This window comes from Danio aesculapii, chromosome 16 (genome assembly GCF_903798145.1).
Source record: "Danio aesculapii chromosome 16, fDanAes4.1, whole genome shotgun sequence".
NCBI lineage: Eukaryota > Metazoa > Chordata > Actinopteri > Cypriniformes > Danionidae > Danio > Danio aesculapii.
In genome coordinates, this window is record NC_079450.1 from 17,522,137 (window position 1) to 17,540,755 (window position 18,619).

An 18,619-nucleotide genomic window follows, 5' to 3' on the forward strand; every position below is an offset into this window, starting at 1 on the left:
GTAACATTTCAAACTAATGGTTTATTAGTTAATGTTACTTAAAGGTGCTGTATGTAAGTGTTTGACTCTTATAAAGCATAAAAGTACCATAATATGTTTTCAGATATTTCAGAAACATGCCAAGTGAACATTCTTGTTTGTCTGAAAAACAATGCTAAAGTGAGTTTTTCTGCTTTGAAATGTGTATTACGTGCCAGAACGTCTGTCTTTGTTTTGGTACCTTTAATCCGCCCAATGCCAGTTTAGCCAATTATATTTCAGTAACGGGGTTGCCTTCATGGAAAACCACGTATTTCATTCATTCATTCATTCAGGAAGGCTCTTAAAGCATGCATCGATGACTGAAATGCGACCTCTGGTGGGCAGTAGCAGACTCCGAAATGAGATGCAGATCCAGAGTTCCACATAAGATGCTTTTTAATTAGCAAATAATATAAATATTACAAACGTAAACATTAGATGAGCAGGTTACATTGTAACCCCGTGTCCTAACATGCTACCTGATGTGAGGAGACAAAACATAACAGAATGTTAAATACAGCCATTTAAAAGCATAGAATAGTGCACTTACTGCATGCCAACGAAATGGTAAGGTTTATAATCTTATTATGGTGGCTTGAGAAAGTCAACATACTGTTATACTACATAAACTTCTTCTTCTTCTTAGGCTATATTAAGAGCGCATCTCCTCCTACACAGTTCATACTACAACCACCAAACTTACTCCAAACCTCCAAACTATACTGAATTAAGTTTCTATACCTTTTCCAACTGATCCGACTTACAGTTTTCAGAAAACTGACACGGAAAATTCGGAAAAGTCCCATTGGCTTAACATTGGACCAAATTTTATGACGTCATAACTTTGCGCCAGACTGTCATACAGACTTAAAGTTGGGCTCATTTAACCATTTAACTCAGACTACCAATCTGCCAATCACTGATGACCTTTAAACTTACTAGCCACTCTAGCAACCACTTACAGCATCCTAGCAACTTTCCCATGACAATATAGTAATTCATACTAGAAACATACTAACAAACATACTAGCAAACATGCTAATGCATACTATAAACATACTAGCAACATGCTAATTCATACTAAATTCATGCTAATAACATGCTAGTTTATACTAGAAACATGCTATCAACATGCTAATTTACGCTAAAAACACGCTATCAACATGCTAATTCATTCTAGAACCATACTAATTTATGTTAGCAACTGCCTAGCAACTACTCAGAACACCTTATGAACCGCCTAGCAACACCTTAGCAACCACCAAGCAATGCCTTAGCAACTGCCTAGCAACCACTATGAACACCCTAGCAACCACCAAGCAACACCTTAGCAATGACCTACAACACCCTAGCAGCCGCCTAGCAACACCTTAGCAACCCCTCAGAACACCTTAGCAACCACCTAGCAATGCCTTAGCAACCACTCAGAACAACCTAACAACCGCCAAGCAACGCCTTAGCAACACCTTAGCAACTGCCTAGTAACCACTCAGAACACCCTAGCAATCACTTAGCAATGACCTAGCAACACCTTAGCAACTGCCTAACAACACCTTAGCAACCAAGGTTATCAAGCCTTATGGCTTCAGGGACAAAGGTGAATTTATATCTGCTGGATGAGCATTTGATGCTTCCTAATCTTTTTTCGGAGGACAACAGTTTAAATTATGGCTTCAGAGGATGAGAGTCATCTCCTATCACATCTCCTATCATCTCCTATCAAGTAGATAACTCTTCTAGACTGCACAGAGTCATTTGTATATATTTTATATAGTATTTTAAATTATTATGTAATAATTATGTCATTTTTTAAATTAATTTACTATACTATAATATATACTTTTTTATAATTAAACCGATCCCTTATTATTATTAATGTAAGTATTATTTATAAACTTTTAATAATCATTTAAAAACAAAAATTCAATTCTGAAATCTTTAAATATTAGGTCCCACTTTATATTAAGTGGCCTTGACTACTATGTACTTACAGCAAAGTATTAATTCATGTACTTAATTTGTTCATAATATATTTCTGGTTCTCTTGAGGTGGGATACAGGTCAGGTTAGGCTCAGGTTTGGTGGTATGGGTAGGTTTAAGCCTGAGTTAAGATGTAAGTGATAGTCAACAGTGTGGCTACAAATGTAACTACATAAATTAATTACAGATGTAATTACATCAGGTATTTAATCAGTCATAAATACAATGTAAAAACATGTATTTACACAATAAGTACACCAATGATTTAGCAATTTTAGTGTAAGTACATAATAGTTAAGTCTACTTAATATAAAGTGGGACCAAATATTATAGTATTATTATAATTATAATTTGAAACAACAAACAAAATGCTTAATTAGTTTTTTAAAACATGCTTATTAATTTTTAATAACAATATTTGACATTATTTTGCTAAATTAATAGTATTACAAACCAAAAAAAACTGCAAAAGAATTTGACTTTCACTTTAAAATGTTACTTTTTTATAAAGCACAGTGGCGCAGTAGGTAGTACTGTCGCCTCACAGCAAGAGGGTCGCTTGTTCGAGCCTCGGCTGGGTCAGTTGGCATTTCTGTGTGGAGTTTGCATGTTCTCCCTGCGTTCGCGTGGATTTCCTCCAGGCGCTCCAGGTTTCCCTCACAGTTCAAAGACATGCGGTATGAATGAATTGGGTAGGCTAAATTGTCCGTAGTGTATGAGTGTGAATGAATCAGTGTGTGGATGTTTCCCAGAGATAAGTTGTGGCTGGAGGGGCATCCGCTGCGCAAAATTGTGCTGGATAAGTTGGCGGTTCATTCCACTGTGGGGACCCCGGATTAATAAAGGGACTAAGCCGAAAAGAAAATGAATGTATGAATAATGGTAAAATTTCATTAGTGGTATTATTAGTAGCAGTGTGCTCAATTGGGGGACTTATTTAAAGTATGTTTACTTTGCTTGTGCTAAATAAATGAAAATAACATAACAAAAAAAGTATTTTATCCAATAACTGACTTACTTAGATATTTAAAAACAAAAACAAAAAAATCGCTATGGCTTATAAATGGCTATAAAATCTACCTGCTCAAATATACACTGAATTAAAATCTGACCCAGAAATCAATAAATGAAGTAATCACTAATTCCTTAGCCCAACATATCAGATGAACTGATGCTATACGGTTATTTCAATTTCCGCGCACACAAATTCAACCCCTCCCTGATGTGTTTCTGAGAGTGTTACCTTTCAGCCCCAGCAGAAATGAGGACAGATGTTTGCCTTCCACACACACACACACACACACACACACACACACGCACACACGCACACACACACACACACACACACACACACACGCACACACAGTTTACCCAAGAGACACAATCACCCCCCACCCACCCACACACAAACAGCGCACACACAGCTCACCCAAGAGACACAATCACCCAACACACACTCCAATCTGAATGCAGACAAGGATTTGCACGACTGCCTCTCCTGTCAAACATCTGGGATATGTGTGCCTGATGGGCCGCGTCTCATCGCTCGCTGTTGTTTTTCTGCTCCCTGCAGTTTTGCTGGCGTTATTTTCCTCTGACAGTGCAGAAGAGCGAACTGTCAGACCATGAACAGACACGCTGGTCCACAGACGACAATCTCTCTCTCTCTATTTCTCTCTCCATTCTGAGCCGAGACTGTTGACAGCCTCATTTCATAATCCCAGCAGTCCAAAAAAGCCAATAAAAACACCAAGACTAAGCTAAATGCTCAGTGTACATTAAACAAACCTACTCCACTTCCCCCCCAGACTGCTTTATTCAGTCGTGACCGCCAGTCGTGACTGCTTTTCTCTGCGGTTCGCAGGCAATCTTCAATCACTGCTATCTTTGGTGCTCTCTGCTTTCCTCTACTGGTTATTATTATGAAGTACAACCCCTCTGAAACAAGACAACTTGCCACAAGAGATCGTATTAGGTTTCATTTTGCACAATCTGCAGGTGTTAAAATACTCATACAGTTCATCTGTGAAATCACAAACCTGTGGACAATCAGGGGCTTCACTAACACAGTTGAAGTTGATTATTTTCCAAATATTTCCCAAGTGATGTTTAACAAAGCAAAGACATTTCCTAATACTTTTTGTTCCGGAGCAAGTCTTTTCTATTAAATTTACTGGATCAAAAGCCGTTTTTTAAATTTATATTAATGCAATTTAAGGTCAAAATTATTAGTCCCCTTAAGAAATTATGGTAACACTTTAATTTAGGTCATTTTAATTACTAACTTATTACCTGCCTATTAGTAAGTTATTAATACCTGCCTATTAATTACCTGCCTATTATTAAGTTATCCTATTAATAAGTTCATTAGTAGTTATAAAGTCTTGTTGTCGAGCCCAGTTGTAAGAGCAACATATAATAACTTGACTTCTTGTTGGGAGATTTTTCTGATAAATCATCTGATGAACTTTATCCCAATCATCACAAATACTGCAGAAGACCTATTGGAACCCACATGGACCCAAGATTCTCACAGAAATCAGTCAAGTTTGGTGAAGAAAAAATCATGGTTTAGGATTACATTCAGTATTGCGGCGTGTGAAAGATCTGCAGAGTGGATGGCAAAATCAACAGCCTGAGGTATCAAGACATTTGTGCTGCCCATTACATTACAAACCACAAGAGAGAGAAATTCTTCAGCAGGATAGCGCTCCGTTTCAGCCTCTACAAAGTTCCTGAAAGCAAAGGTCAAGGTGCTCCAGGATTGGCCAGCTTAGTCACCAGACATGAACATTATTGTGCATGTCTGGGGTAAGATGTAGTAGGAGGCATTGAAGATGAATCCAAATAATCTTGATGAACTCTGAGAGTCCTGCAAGAACGCTTTCTTTGCCATTCCAGATGACTTTATTATATGGCAGTCGTCTGAGCTCATGGAAGTCATACACAATATTAATTCTTTTCCCACTGCACCATGACTTTATACAATATAGGTTAATTCTGAAAATGTAGCCCAATATACATTTCTGGAGACTGAATTATGTAGCCAGAAGTACGTACGGCTGCATTTCATTTTTAAAACGAACAATACGGACCAGTATGACGACGTTCCTTTTTGCCGTTCCTTTTACCAACTGACCAATTACCTTTGTATGGACGGCTTTTCCGTTATTACCAGTTTGTCCAGTTAACTCGCCATGTACGGCAGTGGACTTCAGACGCAGAGAGGAGTTGACCACGATGACGGCATTCGAGTCCGGTGAAGTACGCTTCCAGAAAACGGGTAAGACAAAAACAAAATCCAAAAAATAAAATAAACAAGTAAATAACTGGGTGAGAATGTGGTAAAAATCAGGCGAGGGCTTTCCTTTTTGGTGTTTTTTTTTTTTCTTTTTGTCGGTTTGGTTTAGGAAGTGGGTGGGCGGGTCAATCTGTGCTTTTGACAATACTATTGGTTGGGTTTAGGGAAGGAGGATAGTGGGTCAGTCAATCGGTTAGTCAGTCAGTCAGTCAGTCAGTCAGTCAGACGACAGAAGCCTCTGATGGATTTACGTGATAACAGCTGGCGCAAACGGCACTCGCGAGAGAAATTTGGTATCTCAAAAAAGCATACACAGCGGCCTCTGGTGGATTCACAAAAACAAAAACTGAAAAAAAAAAACTCCTGGGATGTATTTGGCGCTCTCCAGAAACATATATAGAGGTACGTTTTCAGAATGAGCCTGGGTTGTTTATATTCTATACTGTACATTATTTCTGTTGAGTGACAAGACTTTTGTCTAAGCAAAGTCAGACCTTACTGTCCTAATTAAATAAATAAAAATCAAGGCATGATCATATTTTATTTTGGTAAAATAAGCGTAATCTAGAGGCCTTTACCTGTCATATAAGCCACTTTTGATACCAAATGATCAACTAAATGTCAAGTTATTATTTGTTGTTTCTAAAACTTGGATAGGCGTCAAAACTCAGGTAGTGTAGATCCCTAATCCTAACCAAAACCTAAACCCAATGTCTACCTTACTAACTGAATATGAATAATAATTATGTGAATTATGATCTAAACTAAAGTGTGAGCGAAATTATTTTATTCTATTGGCTACAGAACAAACCACTGTTGTCAAATAACTTGCGTAGTTAACCTAACTTGCCTATTTAAACTAATTAACCTTTGGGCCTAGTTGCACTTTAAGCTGAATACTAGTATCTTCAGAAATAACTAGAAAAATGTTAGAAGTTAAAAAAAGAACATTTTAAAGTTCTTAAAATGTTTTTTTTTTTTTTTAAATCTTTACTTTAAACAGAACTTATGAAATATTTTAATAATAATAAAAATTTCACAGGAGGGTTACTCATTTTAATTTCAATTGCACATAAGGTACATATTTGTCAATTAAAGGACTCTGATATGAATGTTGGTGTTTGGCCAGCGGTGATAAAGGAGATGTCGCCTTGTTCCAATCCTGAACACAGCCAAGATTTATAACCTCTCGAGTGCCTCTGTTGTTTTACAGCATGTCTTACTGTTTCTGCATTCAGACATGAAGAATCACTGGGGCGGCCGCTGAATAAATCGCTTGGCTAATCATTTACTATGTTCCTCCTTTCCCTGAGCGATCCCTGTGAATTTTAAACAAAACCAACGGCCAGGCGAGTCTCATCGGGTGAGTAGAGTCGCCATCCACCCGTGGCCCTGTCTGTCAAAATTAATCACAGCATCCTAAAACTCTTGTAGAATGAATAATGATATGTTTTTGTGAGTCTAGGTAGGAGGCGGTACAAAGTCAACTTTAATTTTGCATGCTAATGATTAGCTCAAGGTCAGTGTATTGCAAGTCATACAGTAATTATTTCTGAACACATTGTTTTTAAAATAACAGTGATGTAGAAGCATGTAGAATCAGCTTTAGCTCTCGGAGAAAGAGCACTCTGATTGGCTATGAAGAGAAGTTAAAATAGTCTTCCCTCCTATCAAGACATATCCAATTGAAATGGTTATGAAATGAGCATGGTGCATGACTTTGTCCTTTGGGAACTGATTGGACTGATTGGAAGTTTTGGAGGATTTCTGTCAAGTGCAATCACTTCTAGACCCCTCTGGTGCAGAATTTCTTCAGATGCTGATGATGACGAGAGCTAATTTTTACAGATGGAATTTTATCATACATACATCCAAACCACTGCTTCCTGCAAAGGAAGGGGAGAAATGAGACCCGTACTGATAGCCCCGCCCTAAAGCCATTCCATGTGACCAGAAATAAAGAAAAGTTATTTCGAGGCAGCACGGAAGTTCATGGTATTTGATTAAAGATTATGAGGGCAAATACATTTTTACAAAATAATAAAGTGCACAGACACATTGATTTTAATAAGCACTGCCATACACATATAAAAAATAAGATAAGCTTTGATTTAAGACATTAAGTTGTAGGTGACTTTTTTTTTTCTTTCGGTAGAGCCTTAAAAAAGACTTTTATCTGCAACTGTGGCCTTTGGTGATTCATAAAATTCAAGTATATAAAAATATTAATGCAGGCAAAATTAAATTAATTAGCTTTGGCTCCAGTTGATACATTGAGGTCTTATTATGAAGTAACATTTATTCATTCATTTTCCTTCGGCTTAGTCTCTTATCTATGAGGGGTCGCCACAGCGGAATGAACGGCCAACCTAGGCTCATTCTGAAAACGTTATATACATTTCTGGAGATCACAAAATAGGTACCAGGAGTTTTTTTGCAGTTTTTATTTTCGCAAATCCACCAGAGGCCGCAGTGTATGCTTTTTGAGATCTCAAATTTCGCGAGTGCCATTTGCGTCTGCTGTTTTCACATAAATCCACCAGAGGCGGCTGTCAACTGACTGTTTGACTGACTGAATGACTTACTGTCGGTTCGACTGACTCACCCTCTTCCTTCCCTAAACCCAATCAATAGTATTTTCAAAAGCAGATTGATACGCCCACCCACTTCCCTAAATCCAACCGACAGTTTTAAAAAGCAATGCAGAAAAATAAAAGCCCTCAGTTATTACCACATTCTACCCTGTTATTTATTTGTTTATTTTATTTTTTGGTTTTTGTTTTTGCCCACTTTCTGGAACCGTTCTTCACTGGACTCAAACTCTGTCATCATGGTCAACTCCTCCCTGCATCCCAAGTCCACCAATGAACATGGCGAGCTAACTGGACAAACTGGTAACAGTGGGAAAGCCGTCCATACGGGGGTAGATGTCAGGTGATAAGCTTGAAAAGGAACAGCGTCCCGCCCCGAAGCGTTCATTTTAAAGACAAAATGCAGCCATACATACTTCTGGCTACACAATTCTCCATCTCCAAAAATGTATATAGGGGTTTGTTTTCAGAATAAACCTGTGTTGCCTTTACCACATGTCTTTGGATTGTCTTTGAGACCACCCGAAAGAAGCCCATGCCAAAACGAAGAGAACATGCAAACTCCTAACAAAAATGCCAACTGGCCCAGCCGGGACTCGAACCAGTGACCTTCTTGCCGTGAGGCAACAGTGCTAACCACTCAGCGTTCTATCTCGCTTTATAAAGTAACATATAACAGACAAAGCAGTAGTGACCACATAATAAAACAGCTACTCATACTGGCGTGGTGTGACATTACTGCAGCAAACAATAAAGTCAGCACAGCACTGTATTACTTTCAATCTTAAAATCCAGCATTGAATTGTGCTTTTGTTTGTAAAACCATTCACAGTAAAATGAAGTGAACAAAGGTCCAAGCTCTCATTATGTAAAAAACAACTTTGTTTACCAGGGTGCACATTTACCAACCCAGGCTCAATATTGATACGGACCCCTGTATACATTACAGGACAGTGCGAAATATGTCCCAGGAGGTACGTTTTTTTTGCAGTTTTTGTTTTCGCTTTTTCAGATCTCAAATTTCTCTCGCAAGTGCCATTTGCATCTGCTTTTCTTGAGTAAATTGACCAGAGGCCGCTGTCGACTGACCATCAAACCAATATTTTTTCTAAAGCATCAATTGACTCGATCACCCCTTCCCTAAACCCAACTGACAGTGTTTACAAAAGCAATCCAGAAAAACAAAAGCCCTTATGGCCACCTGATTTTTACCACATTTTCAGATTTTACCATGTTCTCACCCTGTTATTTACTTGTTTGTTTTATTTTTTTACTCTTTGTTTTACCTGCTTTCTGGAACCGCTCTTCGCCAGACTCGAACCCTATCATCGCGGTCAACTCCACTCTGTGTTTCAAGTCTGCCGACATACGTGGCTAGCTATCGGACAAACTTCACAGCAGAAAAGCCATCCACATGGAGGCAAGATGGCAGCTGGTAGCCCAAAAAGAAACAGAAACCATCGGCGGTGTCATACCGCCCTGTAGCGTTCATTTTAAAGATGAAATGGAGCAATATGTAGCTCTGGCTACATAATTCGAGCTCTCCAGAAATGTATACGGGGGTAAGTTTTCACAATGAGCCTGTGTTGCATTTACTATGTGTAGTACAACACATGGTCATTAGATTCAGCAACAAGTGTTGTATTGCCTGATGAAAAAAACACACTCTAATCCTACGAAAAACATATGGGCAAACAATGCCATTTTTAGAGTTGCTTGGTGCATAAAAGTGTTCTTGGAGCTTCGCATGATAACAGTTGTACCACTATAGTTACATGGTATGTTTTGACAATAGTTTTACTTTTCCTTTTTGACGTCAGATGACCAAAATTCAGTGTCTAGGCAGTGTCTAAGGACAACGCTATTTTGACGTCCAATAACGACGTCAAGTGACGTTGATATTTGGTTGATTTTAGGTTGTGTTGGAAAGTGACTAAAATCAAACGTAGTGCCAACATCTTAAAGCAACATCATATTGACATCAAATACTGACATTTATTCGTCTTTTATGGCAACCAAAATCCAGCGTCTGATAGACGTCATAGTGGTAACATCCACACAACATCAAGCTTTAACATCATTCATTCATTTTCCTTCAGCTTAGTCCCTTTATTCATCAGGGGTTGCCACAGTGGAATGAATCGCCAACTTATCCAGCATATGCACCCATACACTCTCAGAGTCTTTGGACTGTGGGAGAAACCGAAGCACCCGGAGGAAACCCACACGAACACAGGAGAACATGCAAACTCCACACAGAAATGCCAACTGGCCCAGCAGGGACTCGAACCAGCAACCTTTTTGCTGTGAGACGACAGTGCTAACCACTGAGCCACCGTGTTGCCCCTGTAACATCATTATACGTTGATATTTAGTGAAAAAGTACACTCTAATCCTATGAGCAAAATATAGACCATGTTATTTTTAGAGTTGCTTGGTGCATGAAAGTGTTCTTGGAGCTTCACATGATTACAGTTGTACCTCTGAAGTCACATGAAATGTTTGACAATATAGATCTATGTATACTCATTCATTTTCTTTTTGGTTTAGTCCCTTTATTAATCTGGGGTCGCCACAGCGGAATGAACCGCCAACGTATCCAGAATATGTTTTACACAGCAGATGCCCTTCTAGCTGCAACCCATCACTGGGAAACATCCATACACACTCAATCATACACATACACTACGGCCAATTTAGCTTACCCAGTTCACCTACAGCACGTCTTTGGACTTGTGGGGGAAACCGGTGCACCCGGAGGAAACCCACGCAAACACGGGGAGAACATGCAAACTCCACACAGAAATGCCAACTGACCCAGCCAAGGCTCGAGCCAACGACCTTCTTTCTTTGAGGTGATTGTGCTACCCACTGTGCCACCGTGTTGCCGCATATGACAATATTTTTTGCTACTTTGACAGAATTGAAATTTGTGGTTGAACTAACCCTTTAAAGCTTCATTCACTGTCATTATATTGATAAAAAGCAACTATGATACTCTCCAGAAAGTCGCATTTGAGTTACATGCAAGTAAGAAAGTCAAAAGCTTTGAAATGACATGAGGCTAAGCAAATGACGACAAGGTTTTCATTTGTGGATGAACTATTTCCTTAATCCCCACAGCGGCTAAAGTGGCTTTTCGCAGTTGGCAATCACATTATGCAGCACACAGTTTATAATTGCGTATCTCCAGGGCTACATATACCCACAGTGTGCTAAAAGATCACCAGTGCAGTCCTGCATGTCACAGGCACAGCATCCATACAGTGCACTTCTGAAAAAATGCAGGCGCCTGGAGCCGGGTCTAATATGCAGCATGATGGGACTGATTGATGGAGCTCATATGAGCTCATTTCAGACCTCAGATAAATCAGCATACTTCAACGTCTGCATTCGTGCCCAGATAATCCATGAGCATTTAGCTGATGCTGATGTTGCATGTATAAAATGGCATTTGGTGCAGGAAGTGTCTTAAAATAACTGAAGTAGGGCCCTATGAATCCAGTCATAAAAATGGAATTTACTGTTTAATGTGGAAGGTCATGGAATTTGTTACATTTATTAATAATAGAAGGTCTGTATACATTATAAAAATGTGATATGCAGTTGAAGTCAGTATTATTAGCCCTCCTGAATTATTAGCCCCCCTATTTATTTTCCCCTAATTCCTTTTAAATGGAAAGAAGATTTTTTTTTCAACACATTTCTAAACCTAATAATAGAGAGGGTGGAGCATAGTGTAGCTCCTCCCCTTTAAAAAAAAAACAGCCAATAGTGTTTTATTTTTATCACCGCTCTGCAGTGAGAGCAATTGAGCTCAAGTGCATCAAATGAAAAGCAAATAAGAAGTGTCTTGAAGGGGGTGAGGCATGTCAGATACTAGAGAGCATTAGATTGGTTATGATTTGATGAAAATTGCTCCCTATAGGCGAATGTGACAAACTGCAAGCTTTACATGTTTAAATCAGTTTTTAATTTTCTTAACACAAATTTTGTCACTGTTTTGAAGCACACTAGCTTATAGACATCATAAAAACTAACAATTCTGACTAACATATGTAACAGAGGCAAGTTAGTGAAGTGATATGCAGGTAAACCTTGTTAGAGCAACCAACTACCATACAAAGAATTGCCGGTTCGATCCCAGCTCAGACCTGGTTGGGTGCAGTAGGACCAATTGGTTAGATGTGGGGGCTTGTCCGGGATGGGAGTGAGGTTTAGGGGGGTGAGTATAACGGAGGCCAGTTGGCGAAGTGCTATACAGGTAAACCTCACTCTGGCCTCAAAAGGTGCTCTAGCGGCAGACGCTAGAGGTCATGGTCTTCAGCCTCCTTGTTAGAGCAACCAACTCCCATACAAAGAATTGCCGGTTTGATCCCAGCTCAGACTGGGTTGGATGCAGTGGTTTACATGTGGGGGGTTTACATGTGGGGGTTTACATTGGACCGGTGGTTTACATGTGGGGGCTCGTCCGAGATGGGAGTGAAGTTTTAGGGGGTGAGTGTAATGGAAGCCAGCTGGTGAAGTGCTATGCAGGTAAACCTCACTCTGAGTTCAAAAGGTTTTTTAGCGACAGACGCTAGAGGCTATGGTCTTTTGCCTCCTTGTTAGAGCAACCAACTCCCATACAAAGAATCGCCAGATCGATCCCAGCTCACACCGGGTTGGGGGCAGGAGGACCAGTGGGTTACATGTGGGGGCTCATCCAGGATGGGAGTGAGGTTTAGGGGGGTGAGTATAACGGAGGCCAGCTGGTGAAGTACTATACAGGTAAACCTCACTCTGACCTCAAGAGGTGTTTTAGTGACAGACGCTAGAGGCCATGGTCTTTAGCCTCCATGTTAAAGCAACCAACTCCCATACAAAGAATCTGCGGTTCAATCTCAGCTCAGACAGGGTTGGGTGCAGTAGGAGCGGTGGGTTATACATATAAAAAAACATTATTTTAATTTCATGGGACCTTTAATATTAGGTTAGATTTAGGTTATGATGTCAGGTGACCAAAATGCAATTTCTAGCCACGGTCTAAGGACGTTATTTTGACGTCCAATCAAAATGACGATCTCAAATGACGTTGACAACGAAACGCAACATCCCTATAACATTGGGGTACAACTTCAATCTGATGTCATCCTAACGTCCTGTGCTTGCTGGCTATATTATATCGTCAGTCAAATTTAGATTTGTTTTTAAGCTAAACAAATGTATAAGAAACAAAATACATAAAAATGAAAACAACATTGCATTTAATAAAAAAATGTAGAACAAAACTGAATTTGTAGTAAGGAAAAAATCATTTTACAGTATGTTTTCCTCACTTCAGCATCACACCATGATCATCTCTTTAGTATTCAATAGTGCGATCTGACTCAATTAAGGCTGTAATGATATGAGTCACAGTTTTTAAATTAATTAAAAACATTATCCCGGTTATCAGAGAAAAAGAGCATAGCACAGATTCGGTCTGTTGCATTCTGGAAGCGTGTTCATCCTCACAGGGAGCCGATTTAATGACAGGCACACACAAAGCAAGCGCAAAAATGAATTAGCTCCCTTCAGGCAAACACACGCAACACTCAAATTAACGCGTATTTATACATACGCAAACAGATGTACGCGCTAGTGCTCAACTAAAACAGCAGCCCTGGCCTTTCTCCAGAGAAACGCAGGCAGATAAAAGGTTTCCAGGAGGGACGTCTGACTCATTCAGGGATCCAGAGGGATTGTGTGTATCCTCAGTCACCCGCCACACACATCAAAAACTAGAACACGTCCAATTAGTGCTCCTCTTCCCCTGCAGAAGTCTGCCGTACAATAGAGCGACTGCGTTTGTGAAACTTTTCAAAGAGGTCTCTGCTCAATGGGAGACTTTATGAGTCAGAGACCATTCAAATTTTTGGGGGCTATTATCAGATGAGATGAACAGATCTTGGTGACTGATTTTAGCAATGAAAGATCATCTCTCTGTTAAAGTGATATGAGCAAGTCACAGAGCCGCTGGCTGCTGAAGGATAATGATGGGTGTAATGATGACTGTGTGTAAATAGTGACTAAACTACTTGGTTTTCCTACAGTAATACTGCTTAATGGCTCATCAAATCAAATAAAATCAAATAAAAGATATCAAATACAGTCCACATAATAAAGTTTAGACAATAAAATAAAATATCTAGACAGAAAATAACAATAAATAAAAATTTCATAAAATTGATTGATTAAATAAATTACCAAAATTACCAAAAATAAATTAAATTAATAAATGAGCTAAAAATAACCAGAGGAGCACTAAAATATTACTTCTTTTTATAAGAGGTAAGCAGAAAGATAATGATGGGTGTAATGATAACAGTAATGCAGGGGTGTTTTCTTTGAGGAGGCGAGGGAAAACGAGTTGCCAGAGAAATTTGGATCAGAAAACTATTGGCAGAAAAAACAATATAAAATGGAATACATGGAACACATAAAATGGAGACAAAATAGTGTTTCCCAACCCTGTTCTTGGAGGCACACCAACAGTATATTTTGGTTGTCTCTCTAATCTGGCCCATTCATTTGAGGTTTTGGAATCTGTTCTGATGAGTTGATTCAGGTGTGTTTAATTAGGAAAAGGTGGAAAATGTGTCCTGTTGGTGTGCCTTCAGGAACAGGGTTGTGAAACACTGGTGTAAACAACTTATTTTTTTTACTGTAACACTGTGGTGGAGTGTCAAGTCAAGTCAAGTCAAGTCAAGTCAAGTCAAGTCAAGTCAAGTCAAGTCAAGTCAAGTCAATAAAATAAAATAAAATAAAATAAAATAAAATGCTATTGCATTATATACAGTTGAATTATTAGCCCCCCTGAATTATTAGCCCCTGTTTGTTTTTTACCCAATTTAACGGAAAAAATATTTTTTTCAACATAATTCTAAACATAATTAATAACTAATTTCTCATAACTGATTTATTTTATCTTCACAGAACATAAAGAATGTTAGGAAAAGCATTCAAGTGTTCAAAAGTGAAAAAGTGTTCAAGTACCTCCTTTTCTTTGAGTCGTTCTTTGCTCCTGTGAATGGGGGAGTGAGGCTGATGTCGAGCTGATGTGTTGTTACTCATTAATTCCCCATTCTTCATCTGATCTTCTGAGGCTGTTTTAGGCCTCGACCAACTGTTATCTAAACACAGGATGACATCAAATGTCAAACTCAACTCATTGACTCAACACACAATATAAAAAGATTTGTTCTAGAACTGTTTCAGATAGTCTACAAAGCTATCTGAAGTTTGTTTTTGTATTACTGACAACTTTAGCCTTCAAAGTTTGTAGAACTACTTTTCATAAAAGTAGAGTAAACAAGAAAAAATAAAAGGAAATTGGTACTAAGAATTATAGTGGTGTGCTTGCTGAATTTTTTTACAGTGTAGAGTTAGTGACACAAAACAATGGCACAAAACAAAACACATAACAAAACAAAAAAAAACACGAAACGACATGAAGTGAAACTAAATTAAACAAAACAAAACACAAAATGAATCAAAATGAAAGCAAATCACATAAAAAACAAACAACAAAACAAAACAAAGAAACAAAAAACAAAACAAAACGACGAAGCGAAAAAAAAACTAAACACAAAATGAAACAAAAACAAAAAAAACTAAACAAAAACTAGACGAAAAACTTGAAAAAAAAACAAAAACAAAGAAACAAAAAACTAAAAACAAAGAAAAAAAACACCAAACAACAAAACTAAACAAAACAAAACACATAACAAAAAAATAAAACAAAAATAAACAAAACACAAAACAAACATAAAAGAAAAGAAAACAAAAAACAAAACAAAAACACAAAACTTTACAAAAGTTAAACAAAACAAAACATAAAAATAAAACAAAATGAAAGCAAAACATAAAACAAAGAAACAAAACTAAACTAAACTAAACTAAAGAAAAAAAACTAAACTAAACAAAACTAATCTAAAATCCAGATACTCTAGACAATAAAACCCAAAAGGTGGCCTCAGGTGGTCAGTGGTTTGTGTTTTATAAATTAGTTAAATATTCCATATGTCACAACTTAGCAAGCAAATAATAACACTGCACAACAGGTCTGATCTGACCGGAGTCAGTGAGACAAAGGTATACTCTCGCCTGTGTTGGGGTGGCCGTGGGTGATGTGCTGAGCCGCCTGGCAGACGTTGTGCTGAAGAAGACTCAGGCACTCTCCCAGACAGCTGAGCGTGGCGGCAGAAGTGGCTTTGAGCAGCAGCAGGTCCTGGTCAAGCGAGGAGAGCGGCCCGCGGCTCGGCAGAGACTCGATGGAGTTCACCAGATTCTTCTGCTGGCCCTCCGCCTGAGACATGACCTAGAAAAGCAGAATTCATTCACTGATCGCATTCGGACTTCAGAAACATCTGAATAAAATCAGTCTGAAGAGCAGACTTTCACATTTAGAGATACTTCAGAAGGGTTTTCTGTTATCTGCAGAGCAGCTCTTGAGTTAATGAACTTAGAAAGCACTTAAAAACTGTCTTAGGTCTCGAATAATTATTCAGGCTCACGCTGACAGCTGTGCAAAGATTTCGTAGCTTCCTCCTTCTGGGAATCTGGGATTTTGCAATAAGAAAAAGAACTGTGTAGGACCTAACTTTATTACTTTGACAATTATTAAAAAAGATGATCATTTCAGAGCTAGAAGAAGTTTTGATTAGACGCATTATGTTTTTTATTAAATAAAATAGTGTAATATGTAATCATATATTGTTTACTATTATACACTATTATTACGCTTGAAGTTAAAACATCATAAATGCAATATACAATATACAGTTGAAGTCAGAATTATTAGCCCCGCTTTGAATTTCTTTTTTACATATTTCCCAAATGATGTTTAACAGAGCAAGGAAATTTTCACAGTATATTCACTGATAATATTTTGTCTTCCAAAGAAAGTTTTATTTGTTTTATTTCAGCTAGAATAAAAGCAGTATTTAAAAAAAAAATAAACATTTTAAGGTCAAAATGATTAGCCCCTTTAATAATTCTATATATTTTTTGATAGTCTACAGAACAAGCCATCGCTATGCAATAACTTGCCTAGTTACCCTAACCTGCCTAGTTAACCTTATTAACCTAGCTAAATTTTTAAATGTCACTTTAAGCTGTATAAAAGTGTCTTGAAAAATATCTAGTCAAATATTATTTACTGTCATCATGACAAAGATAAAATAAATCAGTTATTATAAATGAGTTATTAAAACTATTATGTTTAGAAATGTGTTGAAAAAATCTTCTCTCCGTTAAACAGAAATTGGGGAAAAAAATAAACAGGGGGGCTAATAATTCTGACTTCAACTGTATATATTTATAAGTATAGCTATGGAAAGAGACCGAGGCTGCTTGAAAATTCTCTAATATACCTGTTGAAAATGTTTTTGTTTCTATTTTTGTTTATACTGTAAACTACTAATGGTATTTTCTACGAATTCAAAATACATTTTTTATTCCACATATACAAACAGGTGCCATTATTTCAGACATGTTTATATTCATTTTTAGGCAACACAAGAGCAGTGTTTTGACTTCAGAAGAGTTAAGAAATCAATATTTGGTGGAATAACGGAGTTTCAATCACAAAAAAATTTAATTATTTGTTATTTAGATCAAGAATTAGATTCAAGATTCAGAACAAATGATGGGCCACAGAATTAGGTGAATTAACACAGAATTAACCCTAAAGACATTTTTCAGATGCTGTACTTTAACACATTTGTCAGATTTTTGTCATACATTACTTGTTTCTTAAATTTTACACTTTACATTTTTTTTGACTGTTGTAGGCTGTAAAATAACCGAACTAAGGATATGGAGCTGTCAAACCTGCCTAAAATTACTATAGATGTGCGTACATCTGAAAATAATTGAAGACCTTAGAATGTTCATCAGCCAATCAGAATCAGACCCCTAGTAAAAATCAAAGTAGAACACACCATTCACAGTTTTCTTAAGAACTAAACTAAACTAAACAACAAAAACTTTTTTGACTGAAAAATAATATTTTTTGACTAATTAAAATAATGATATGGAGCTGTCAAATCCTGCCTAAAATTACTTTAGATGTGTAAAGTAGTGACATCTGAAAATAAATGAACGCCTTAGAATGTTCATCAGCCAATGAGAAGCATTCAACATCCCCATAGTAAAAGTCAAAGTAGAACACGCCATTCGCAGTTTCCTCAAGTACCATAGCGGTTTTCAACACTGATGATAATAAGAATAAGAAGTTGTTTGAGCATCAAATCAGCATATTACTAGTATTTTCTGAAGGATTGCGTTACACTGCAAAACAAAAACAAAACAAAATGAAACAAAATGAAAATGAAAACGTAAAACTAAACTAAACAAGAAAAACTAAACTTTTTTTGACTGTTTCCGGCTGTAAAATATCCAAAATAATGATATGGAGCTGTCAAATTCTGCCTAAAATTACAGCAGATGTGTAAAGTAGTGACATCTGAAAATAAATAAACACCCTAGAATGTTCATTAGCCAATGAGAAGCATTCAACAGCCCCATGGTAAAAGTAGAACACGCCATTTACAGTTTCCCACAGAAGTACCACAGCAGTTTTCAACACAGATGATAATAAGGAGAATAAGAAGTTTCTCGAGCATCAAATCAGCTTATTACTAGTATTTTCAAAGGATTTTGTTTCACTGCAAAACAAAAACACAAAACGAAACTAAACGA

At 37.6% G+C, this 18,619-nt stretch overlaps 1 protein-coding gene across 2 annotated transcripts in view; it reads right to left on the minus strand.

Annotated features, from left to right (window-relative positions):
- The window catches only part of osbpl10b (oxysterol binding protein-like 10b), a 103,747-nt gene that overhangs the window by 43,976 nt on the left and 41,152 nt on the right, over positions 1 to 18,619 (minus strand). For both annotated transcript variants that reach the window (XM_056475420.1, XM_056475421.1), the window contains 2 exons: positions 16,022 to 16,235; positions 14,912 to 15,048 (listed from right to left, as the gene is read on the minus strand). In XM_056475420.1, coding sequence (XP_056331395.1) covers positions 14,912 to 15,048; positions 16,022 to 16,235 — 351 coding nt within the window. The remainder of the gene's footprint in view (positions 1 to 14,911; positions 15,049 to 16,021; positions 16,236 to 18,619) is intronic.